This window comes from Lepisosteus platostomus, chromosome 8 (assembly GCF_059453375.1).
Source record: "Lepisosteus platostomus isolate fLepPlt1 chromosome 8, fLepPlt1.hap1, whole genome shotgun sequence".
NCBI classification, from domain to species: Eukaryota; Metazoa; Chordata; class Actinopteri; order Semionotiformes; family Lepisosteidae; genus Lepisosteus; species Lepisosteus platostomus.
Genome location: NC_142618.1, coordinates 52,441,869 through 52,453,906, shown reverse-complemented (window position 1 = coordinate 52,453,906; position 12,038 = coordinate 52,441,869). Strand labels below are relative to the sequence as shown.

General features: G+C 39.6%; 1 protein-coding gene across 5 annotated transcripts in view; it reads right to left on the bottom strand.

Annotated features, from left to right (window-relative positions):
• LOC148657509 (5'-AMP-activated protein kinase subunit gamma-2-like) overlaps positions 1-12,038 on the bottom strand; it is a 128,861-nt gene that overhangs the window by 92,090 nt on the left and 24,733 nt on the right. For all 5 annotated transcript variants that reach the window (XR_015940987.1, XM_088643900.1, XM_088643897.1 and 2 more), the window contains exon 2: positions 10,772-10,843. Coding sequence is in view for 4 of the 5 variants with exons in the window: in XM_088643900.1 (XP_088500026.1) it covers positions 10,772-10,843 (72 nt within the window). In the remaining variant the exon portion in view is untranslated. The remainder of the gene's footprint in view (positions 1-10,771; positions 10,844-12,038) is intronic.

Here is a 12,038-nt window from a genome sequence, read left to right as displayed (position 1 = left end):
ATTTATCAAATGCAAGTCTAGATTGTGTCTGCAGTTCCCGCGCCTTGCTGAAACTTGATTTTGGGAGTATCCTAGTGAATATATGATGTAGGTGTAAAAATCTTAGGTCCACTTTTGCATTTCACCATTCCTTCTCCTTTTTTTGGCATGCCTTTCCTCCAATGGCACCTCATCAACAAGAGGGGGTGTTTTCTCTTTAGCTGCATCAACCTACAGTATTTGCAGCCTTTTAATGAATAATGCCAGGCTGCTTCATCCAAGGTTACCTAACCAACTTCATTGTCCTTATGATCTTACTGGTCATAAGACTGACTTGCCACCAAAAACCTCCACAGATTACAAAGAACTTCAGTGAGGCAATGAAGCATTAAGAATTTAGAATGCAATAGCATATTGGATGCTTAAATTATATCCCTTGAAAGAATGTAAATGAGATGCTTTCTTCATGTTACAAGAAAAGATACTGTATCCTCCTTTAACTAGAAAAGATGAATCATACTTTATTACAAGCATTACAGGGCAGTTAAGTTTTTTTTGTGCATTTGCATACAGAATATACTGTAAAATGTTTCTCTCTCATCGAGCAATAGTTAACCCCAATATTAACTAGTTCCTCAAATGTACTGTACACGTTTAATGGCTAAACAGAAAACTGGCAAAGTTTATACCATAGAGAGCAATGGCACTGGACCTAAAAATGGCATAATTTCATTCCGCAATTAGAAAAATGATAAATTTGGGAACTGACTGCCTAAAAGTACAAAGGTGAGATTTACTTTCTTCTAAATCATTGTTGCATCTACCAAAATTATAGTATCAGAATCAGTTTAAAAGAATCTGCAGCTTACCTCACTCTATTTTTGAATAGCAAAATTAATATTCTACCACCAACGCAAATAATGTTGGTTAAATCAATTTCAAATCTACTGACTTACTGTATGACCGATACAAAAAAAACGAATTTGTGATGATAATCTGCTCTGCTGACACAGACTTCCTTCTGAGATAATGAAATCATTGCACAATTTGCAGCGCACAGCTAGACTCAAAGGGAACTATCACATCATTTAATGCACTGAAAGAAAGGAAATGCATCGAGAAACTCAGGGAAAATTCTGTTTTCTACTGCAACCCTCAAGCAAGACCGTGAAAGGTATGCATTTCTGCAACCGAAACAGAAAATGCAAAACAGCAATGTAATGCAAAGTTATAAGGATCAAGAATGAAATCTCTTACTACTTGAAATTAGCTTCCTCTAGGTAGGGCGAGTGTGAACAATATACTGTATGGGAATATTCATACTCTGTATACACAATACTATAATTATTTAAATAATATTATAATAAAGCTTTGTAAGAATCTGCAAAAACGTATCCAACCAAGACGTAGGAAATCTAACACTGCATTATTTTGGGGGGCTGTGGTTGTCGATGGGCAGCATGGGGGCCCAGTGGTAAGCTTTGCTGGGGCCCCAAGTTCAATTCTGGAGCTGGGGTGCTTTGGCATGGAGTTTACATGTTCTTTCCGAGTTCACATGGGTTTCCTTCCATAGAAAGACTCCGTCTTCTGCACTTTAGCCTTCTATTCCTTCCACAGAAGACTTACCGTAGATGAATGGGCTCTTGGGAACTGTCCCTAGTGTGAGTGGGTGCATGTTTGTGTTTGGGGCTGCGTGCCTGTGCTGTGATGGACTGTCCCCTCCTTCCAGGCTGTGTGCCCATTTCTTACAGGCTCCCCTGTGACCCTGAATAGGAAGAAACAGCTAGAAAATGGAAGGATGGTTGCTGACTCACACAATCCTGTTTACCAGTGATCATTTGAAGAACTTTTTGAAACACATACTGTAAGGCTAGCTGCTAACGTCCTCCTGGATTGCTTGTTCTCAGATGGATTGTTCGGTTTTATTTGTAGCTTAAACAGAGAGGACAGTTGATGCACATGACTCATCCACAAACCTATGTGAAATGGAACAGAACTCCACATCAGTTTGTTTATTGCACCTGTATGTTTGTCCTGCATTAACAAAATAAGTCAAGGGATCGTCAGTGGTGAAGAAATGGACTGGTGAACACTCTTATATCATCATGATGTACACAAATATTTTAGTGGAACTGCACATCAGTTGTAATTGAGAAACGATGCTAATCCTTCTGTACACAAGTACTCCACAAGAAATCGGGCCCCTGGTGTCATCAAAATTTTAAATGAAACGCACATACTGTATGAGCATGGCATTTCCAGCAATATACACTACCGATACCCTTTAAAAACCTCCAATTCATTTTTTTTATTTACAACATATTTTAAAGGCTAGAAGCACAAAAATTTTGCATAAAGCCGTTGGAAGAGAAACAAATATTGATTCACATTAATGTAGTTACATTTTAGTTTGAAAGTATCTAGTTGATATAACACTGCATCGGTTTAGTTTGTTGACAGGTGTGCATTTCAGTAACAGAAAGAAAATGGATTCATGCAAGGGATTGTTACCCTCAGACTTCAAATGAAGCTTTTCCACTCCTGCTCACCATTAACGCTGGACGAGCCATATCCAACAAGAACCGAGATATATTACACTCAATGCCCTTTTGCCTGCCTGTCTTCTTCAGAAATAAACATGAAGATCAAACTTAATATCTGGGCTCCCAAGCTGCTCAAACAACAGAGGCATAGCACAGGTGGCAGCTGCGGTTTGGATTCCCTGAACGGTGACAGGAAACTGGCGGAGCGCTGCCACACTTGGGCTGGATTTTGTTGACTCGGGCTCGTTTTTAGTTTTTTTGCAAAACAATGACACTAGCCCTCCAAAAAGGGTGTACATACTGCTTGCTTCAACTGATAAATTTGTGGCCATGTAATTATTTTCAATGTACTGTATAGGTCACAAGATTTCCCTATATCTATATACTATATACAATTTACAATTTACAATATACAATTTTATATATATAAACAAAATCTACAAAAATCTAGTCTCGCCTTACCACAGACATCAGGTTATCATCAATTTTCACTTCCCTATGCTAGATTAGAACTAAACTAAATTCACTGCTCCATTTGAAAAGCGATAAACAAAGGAGAATACTTCATATCCCGTTGACAGGCACTGCACTGCAAAGACAAATCAATTTCAAACGAGCTGAATGCGTCTCACACTGGCCTTCAGTATCAACACTATTCTTAGAAAGGAATTCAGTATGTAAACATTAGGAGAAATATTAAAAGTGTTTGCCTTGCTGATCAGCGTACGATAATTCTGTTTTGTTTCGGCTGAAATGGCTCCCTCCACCACCAGTGTGTGAAGCAGACTGCATACTACCACTGAACACGTGCAGGATGGTTTTGATAAAAAAAAAAGGCATAGGTACTGTATATCAACAATCAGTGTACAAAGTTCAAGCCTGATACAGGTACATGTACAACACAAAACAAAGTAAAGGGTTTATATGTTGTATAAACTAACCAGGCTATAAATCCATGCTTTGGGATGACAGGAAAATATTTACAAACTAAACAGTTTTTCTTTTTTCAGCATGGAATAAACCTATTACTTGTTCCTTTGCAGCCTACGCATGCTGACGTAGCTACCCGCCTGAACTAGTAAAAAAACACATTCAAACCGGTCTTCACAAAAGGTCCAGACCTATTTTTTCATGCTGTTTCAGGCCTGGATTAAATCAAAACTACTGACAGACGTACAGTTTAGATGGTCCTGGTCTCTTGCTCTGTCCTGATGGAAAACTGCAATCATCTGCAAGTTACAGTATGGAATTTGCACTGGGTAGTGCACTGATTTAATTTGGAGCTTGAGTCAAAAGACTGTGAACACAGTCAATATCTCTTTCTGACCTCAACATAATAAGAAAAAAACAATCATACAGTGTACAGCAGAGTTTACAGCTCTTCAGATTCCATTAGAAGATTTTGCTAAAACCACACCATTCATTATTTTTGACTAATAATCAACAGGATAGATACATCAGTTCAGGAGCTGGTTAGATTAAAATGCTCAAATGGAGTAGACTGGAAGAGTCACAGGGTCAGGGGCCCTGCTGTACAATGCAAATGTAGATTTATAGAAGTCAGAGTTCACAACATGTTATTGGTCTATCTGGTGCTGATCCAGAAAAAGGCCCATTAAATTAACAACTCTGTAGATAGTTGGAACAACTGCACTCTGCACAATTATCTCTGGTTTTTGACTGCATTAGTCATCACTGAGGGTGCAATTTGAGCACATAATGCAGAAATGTAAGCAGTAGTCAGTGTATCTTCAATTAGTGGGTGTGCTACATGAGGTAAACAGCTCCTTTTTCAAACAACAAATGCCATAGGAGACAACACCACCACAACCCCCCAAAAACAGAGGAAAATTGCTTTCAGCTAAAGTTTCTTTACATTAAACTTGTAGTCCAGGTAACGGAGAATCGCAATGCAGCATTTCCTTTTCTTTTGAATGTGTCCTTCACAATCGCCAAAATACCAGCTTCACACAAAACAAATTCCTGCAGATCTCCAAAAAAGAAAGACTCCCCTTTTCATAGTTATTTCCTAAACACCTAGCTATACGATTGCTATAGCAACACACAGGCGTCTCTGTTGAACATCAAGCCTTTTACTCAGAGTATCCAAGAAAATATTTTCTAGTGGGGTACTAAAAAGCTTTGAAGGTACCATATCCTATAGTTGGGCATTATACTGTATATAGACGACATCTTCTTCACAAGATGCTGATTATACCAATTTGTTCATTTCAATTTCTGAATTCATCAAGGAACTGAAGACTGCTTTTTGGAGCTGAGATAGAATACGGAGTCAAATGCTTCCTTAGAATCAATTAATCTCATTTACAGAGACATTTCATACTTCATAAGCTTGAGCAACTTCCCCTAATATTTGCAGCCAGTCTGTGGTATTTAACCCACTTCCAGGTTCTCCTTGTTGTTCAGGTTGGATAAACTCCAGTGCTCTATGTAAAGTAGCCTGTTTGAGCAATTTCGCAACATCCTTTTGACAACTGGAAATAAAAGTTAAATAGCTGATAATTTGCCATTTTAAATTCTTTCCTGTGCAAATCATTGGGAAATTGCTCAAACCTTATGGCATCTTTTGTTTGCTTTAATAAATCTTAGATATCGACAGTGCATCTCTTTCCTATTTCAGAATATCATTCATCTCTTCATTCTTTGAATAATGACATTTTTCATATACCAGATCCTAGACGTTTCACTACTACTTTGACCATATACCAGATCGGATCTGAAACTTTCCCATGTCTTCTAAACTGGCACTGGCAAACTAGTCTAATGTCGCATGAAAATTCTTCTATGTCTAAATCTAACCACACCACAGTGTCTCTGTACATTTCATCACTATAAAAAAGTTGTTAGCATTGCTAGGTCACAGTGCTGAGGCTCTGGGTTCAATTCCCAGGCTGATAGCTACAGTATATGGCGTTAGCTTGTTCTCCTCCTGATCACATGGGTTTTGTCTGGGTGCTCTGGTTTCCACTCACAGACCAAAGACATGCCAGTAGGTCAACTGGCTTCTGTAACAAAAACGGGTCCTGGTGTGAGTGTGTGCTTATCTGGATGTGCTCGTCCCATCCAGGGTGTATCCTGCCTTGCAACCAAAGCTTGACAGGATAGCCTCCAACTCCCCCACAGCCCTGATTTGGGAGACGCTGTAAAAAAATGGATTCATGGATAGGAAAAATTTATTTCCAGCTTGTGTTATCAATGTTTGGATCAGGACATGTTCTGAACTCACTGTGACTGTAATGTTAAAAATTAAAAATAGTAAGTTGATAATTTTTTATATGCTCAAACTCGAGCTTTATTTCTCCTGTGATTATTCAGAGCCCTGAGAAAAAGAACTGTGCTTTGTCACTGAGGAGCACGATCAACCAGCTCACTCCATCAACATGCTGCACTGTCATGTGAACAAATCATGGTTACTCCTTTCAGAAAACTTGTTTTCTGCGACTTGCTTTCCCCAGGGAGGGGCAGGGGCTCTGGCAAAACGCCAGGAGCTGCATTTTGAGAAAGTCAGCACCGACACAAGCCTTTTTAAGTTAATAAAACAATTCAATTTCCCGGAGCTGGACACTTTTCCATGAAGAAAAAGCAACATCTTTCAACTGCCTCAGACAGGTTTCTGAAGAAATGAAGACCTACACATCAAAGCCTCCGAGAACAGCTAGGGTCCACCCCTTCCTTGTTTCTTCTGGCTACTTGACATCATCATATTTTCTGCTTCTAATGAAAACTAAGATTTGCTAATTAACTTCATTAACTTCATCAAGGGATAATCGGTGGTGGAACAAGAATCTTTAGAACTGAAATAAGACATTCTGTGACGCTGTGAACAATATAAATTGTGTGTGGATTATTAAGGACATGGACGTGGTAAATTAGAAGGGTTATTTTTCACGTGTGAAAACAGTGTTACACAGCATGGAGTCTGCTTTGGTTGCCAAAAAAAAAGGCTTGAAAAGGGAAGAGTTCACCCTCTGTCTCTGTGATAAACTGTGCCCCCTCTTCGGTCATCTCTACAAAACCGAGACAGAGTGTCTTTCCCAAGGCCCCTCTGCGCTATTTGAATTGTGAACTTCACCTTGGTCTTATCCTCCAGAGAACGTCCTTGTCTCGGACTCTCAAGGTCTACAAATCCCTCCGCTTCAGACACCTAAATCCTAAACTCCCCACTGTCACTCGTACTCAGCAGCAGACAGTACTGCAACTCAGTGCTGGATTAAAGGGGTCAGCTGGGTTCATACAGTGCGCAGGCTTTTTTATTTTGTCTGGCGACGCCAAGAGATGTGTGGACATACAGGACAAAAAAAACAACAAAGTGACTGAGGTGCAACCGATATGGTACAATACCCTACAGTGAAGTTGCTTAATACTGATGATGTACTGTATGAAAGTATGATGTATGGGTTTTAAAAAAATACTGTTGGTATTAAGTCTTTTTGCCGTTTTGCACACTGCCTGTTGTCTCTGTCTTTCTTTTGTTATACAATTGTATTGTTGTTTTTTTTTTCTTTGTACTACTTACAGTATGTCCGAGAGCTAGCTAAATAGCATTTCGTTATACCATATACCTGTATATGAGTATAATGACAAACTTGAACTTGAAGTAAACTGAGAAACATGTAAAAGCAGAAAAAAATAACAGCAGCTCCTCACTGAACCTCCCAGTGACAAAAGGATTATCAAAATTTGTTTGGGAGCTTTGATAAACTCTCTTAGGATGCCAGTTTTACAGGGTTCTTGAGGACACAGCGATTCAGGTGTTACAAAAGAAAAGAAAACAAGAGAAGCATTCCTTCTGGCCGTAAAACCTGAAGCGATTAAAAGGATTGAAAAAAAAATCCCCTGCATTGCTTTCAACTTAAGTGTGCTGTGCAGATGTTTTTGCATATTTTGTCTTAACAACTGTACCGTAAGTTAAATGAACCGTTTGTGTACAACAGGCAAGAGGGTGATTTTGACAGTTCAGTACTTTTTTAGCAATAATATTGGGCATTTTTCTAGACCTCATAAGGAGAATTTCATATTAATTATGCAAAATCGCTCTGTGATTGGATAAAGGCTACGTCTGACACTCCTGCTCTAGAAGCTGCACACCACAACAATCATTTCAGCTCCTGCCGATACCTTTAATGGCTGTTCCCAATCTGTGTGATAACAATTAAAATATTCCATGAAAATCACTTCCTCCTGTATGCATATGCTCCTTATTTCATTAGGTGACGGCACTATAATTGCTATTTCAATATGGTAGTCTGAAGCATACTGTATTTCAAACATTCTGCTGTTTGAATACAATTTTAGAAGTCTGATGAATGAAGGTTCTCGGAAGACATTTCTGTCCCTCAATGACCTTTTTGCTCTACAGTGCAACACCTCCTCTCCCATCTTTCCTGGTCAGGAAGCTTAAAGCCCTGGGCATCAACACCTCTCCATGCAGCTGGATTATGGATTTACTGGCTGACAGACCACAGACTGTGATGCAATGGAAAGCTTTCTTCCAGGATGACCATCAATATAGGTGCCTCTCAGGGCTGTGTGCTTAGCCCCATGCTGTTTTACTTGTTTACCCATGATTACATGGCCAGACACAACTCCAACTCCATCTACAAATATGCTGATGACACTACCATCATTGGCCAAATCACTACTAATGATGAGACTACAGGGATGAGGTCAGGAACCTGGTGGAGTAGTGTATTGACAATCTCTCCGTCAATGCAAGCACAACCAAAGAGCTGGCCATCGATTTTAGAAAGCAGAGTGGGGACCACACCCCTTTTCGCATCAGTGGAATGGCTATAGAAATGGTTTACAGCTTCAAGTTCCGGAGTACCTTCATCACTAATGAAGTAATGTGGCCCCAGCATATAACTGGAGCTACAAAAGAAGACACAACACTGCCTTTAAGTCCTCAGACAGTTGAAAAACTATGGTCTATCTTCAACTGCCCTTACCACATTTTACAGGTGCGCTATTGAGAGTGTGCTCACATGGGGTGGTACAGTGTGGTTTGGCAGAAGCTTGTTGTCTGACCGGAAGGCGTTAGAGGGGGTGATCAGGTCAGCCCAGTCCATCACTGGAGCTCCCCTCTATTTCGGACATTTTCACAACTTTGTCTCAGGGAGGCATCGCTAAGGATACCAGTCATCCTGGTTTTTCGCTTTTCTCTCCCTTTCCCTCTTATAAGCACTACAGGAGCATAAAGGAACGAACTGCCAGATTCAGAGACAGTTTCTTCCCACAGGATGTCAGATTACTGAACTCTACCCTTACCACGGGCTCACACCGATGTTTTTTTTTAAGTTTTACTGTATGTTACTTAACTGGTTGTTGTTGCTGCTGCTGCTCTGTGTTTATGTTCTCGGTGGTTCCTTTAATGTCTTTGTATTGGAGCATGCAGGCAAATAAGCATTTCATTGCACAGAACTGAACTGGTCTGATCTGACCGCCCTGGATCGCTGTTTCTACCAATGCTGTGTTCTTCCACAACAGTCTCTGCTCGTCATGTCCCTGGGATTCTATTTACATGACAATACTTGTGTTCTCGCTTCTGTTGTTCCATTTCGTTCCTAAGACTCTTGGCATTTAGGTAACTGGCAATTAATTACCTGGTCCTTTGATGTTTTTGCTCTGGTTTTTCTCATCTGCTTGTTTGATTCAGAACTATATTAATGGTACTTTTAACCCAGTAGAATCCGAGATGCTCTAGCAAGTGATTATATTTTACTAACAAAGGTGTTTTTAATGCTAATGCTGCCCTGTGTTAATAATTATGCACATGCTAATAAGATATTATGCATTTATAAAGTAGTGTACTACAGAAAGCTGTGGGTTCTGCTGGTTAAAGTACCTCTACAGTGGACACCTCTGGGGGTGCTCTCATGAACCCTCTCTATAATGGGAAAAACCTTCAGGAGATACAGTACAATTAACACTGAGACCAGAAGAGACAGTGAAAAATTACTTAGTTATAAAAACTAACACGATGACACTCAAAGGCAAAGTGAGCAATAAAAAGTAAATAATTCGCCCAAAAAACAGTCTGGCTGCTTTGGACCGAAAAAGGGACATTTGATTGGGTTCAGATAGTCATTACTAGTTATTGAGAATGGCCCCAGTTGGAATGTTCTGGAAATTGGAAAGCTGGACAGAATATGGATCCATGGAGAATTGCGTCAGGCCCAAGGGGACAGGCTGCTTAAACGATCCTGAGAGATGGCTTGAGGAAGAGAGGGCAGAGGATACTGTACACTGAGAACTGCAGGCATCTGGGAAGATTTCGATCTGAACAGCAGCCAGTACTTGCGATTGCTGCATGCGGGGCACAGTGGATATTAACTATTCAACTTTTGTCCCTGCCAGTGTAAACTAAAACAGTACAGTTATTAACCTCAAATGGAGTGCTATAATCATATTCCATGTGCCAGCTTGGGTTGTTTAGTCTAATTGAGACAAAAAACAACAAACTGATTTTTCTGATGTACGAAGCAAAAAAAAATGCAAATAAAGGTTATAAATCTCTTCATTGTGAAGTTACTGTAAGTGATTACCTTTGGAACACATCAGGACAACTATTTGGATAGCACACCACCTTATTTAATGGGTATTGGGAGTATCTGTGGTATAATAATTATGATGATATAACCTGGTGAGGAGAGAGAAAAAACAGACTAAGAAACCATGTGCAATATAACCACCCTGTCCATGTCCAACATAAATCTATCCTATAACAGAGAAGGCAGATGTATGTCCAAAAAAGACTTCAGAAGTAAAGTACAAAACTTTCCTATGCACTGTACTGTTTTATAAAAGCATATATTTTATAAGTGTTTAATAGGACTGTTCTGATGAGATTAAGAGATGAATCAAGCTAATTAATCAACTAAAGAATTAATTGGAGATTATTTTCACTTCCGCTAAAATAGTTTGTCATTTTGTTATTGCAGGCTTTATTTTTTTTTTTAGTTTTACCAATTTAGCGTATACCTTCCCAACTTTAAAATAGATCCTTCGTCATTTCCCTTTAACAACACATACAAGCCAAATGCACACTGACATGTTTTTAATCATCTCTGGCAGATGGGCAGTTCACACTAACAGTTCCAAAAGGAAGATGAATAATGAGTTTCACTTCAGCTTTTCAGAAGAAAACCAGAAGACGTCTTCAAAAGCACAGTAGCTGATGGGATTCTTTCCTCCAGACCAGAACTGGAAAAAACTATGCCCCAACTTACCTTACGCGTCCCATCCTTCTCCGTGCTCTCCGAATCCCCATCCAAGAAAGGCATTGCAAATGAGCTCAAGTCCTGGAAAAAAAACAACAGTATTTTTGTATTTAATGCTTCTTTTCACAGATGTACAGCAGTAACAAAAGGCATTCCTCTATAAAACTCAGCATTCATTCAAGCAAATGAATGCACTGTCCAAAGGTTTGCTGCGGTAAATATGTCTTCTCAGTGCCTTCTTGCAGAAGGGAATTCACAGATTAAGGCCCTATTCAGTCATTTGTATTTAAGAATAGACAAAGGCTTTTCTTAATCTGGCTTGAATGCTTCACATAAAACACTCCATCATGCTGCTGTCCTACAAGTCATCTCTCCAGTTCACGTTGCAGTTGAAGCAAACAGCAGTCCATGATATGTAAGGGATTTCCAGAGGTAAATGGCAGACCTCTAACAGACATACTGTCCAGCTTGACAGCCAATATCACAATGACCTACACATCCTACCCATCTGAAATTCCACAAAACTTAAAGAGGGACACAGGACAAGGCTTGTGCAAAAAGAGTCTGTAGAAGGAAGTTCTATTTAAAAGCCCTCCCTCTTAAAAAGCTCTTTAGTGAGTGTTTCGAAGACTTATTACCAGCTGATTAATTTGCTATTAGAACACCTTAATGTTCTAGTTGAATAAGTTAATAAACCCAACTGCAGCTGTTTGAAACATTCAGCATCAGAACACCATTAAAAATGGTGCTTCCGGATATTTCTCCTGCTTTAAGTACGATAATTTACATGCAATGCATTTTGATTTTTTTTTTACTTCCATCAAGAAAACTGCAAATTGAGTGTTAATGAGTGCCCTGCAAAGCACAAAGAGAATTAAGGCAGAGCCATCTGCTAAATCATATTTGTGCCCAATGTAACCCACGTCTTCAGACATCTGAAAGATAACGGCTCACTTTCAAACATAAAAAGTTGCAAGAGAAAATGTTGTGGCTCCAGACATGATATGCCTGTAGAGAAAGATGGGAGGATGATGGATAGCTTTGCTTTTCTCAATCAATCTTAGCTCTTAGTAAATAATAATTGCTTACACTTTTATAGTGTTTTTCTGGGCACTCCACTCAAAGCGCTTTACAGGTAATGGGGATCCCCTCCACCACCACCAATGTGCAGCCCCACCTGGATGATGCGACGGCAGCCATAGTGCGCCAGTACACTCACCACACACCAGCTATCGGCGGGGAGGAGAGAAGAGTGATGAAGCCATTTCATACATGG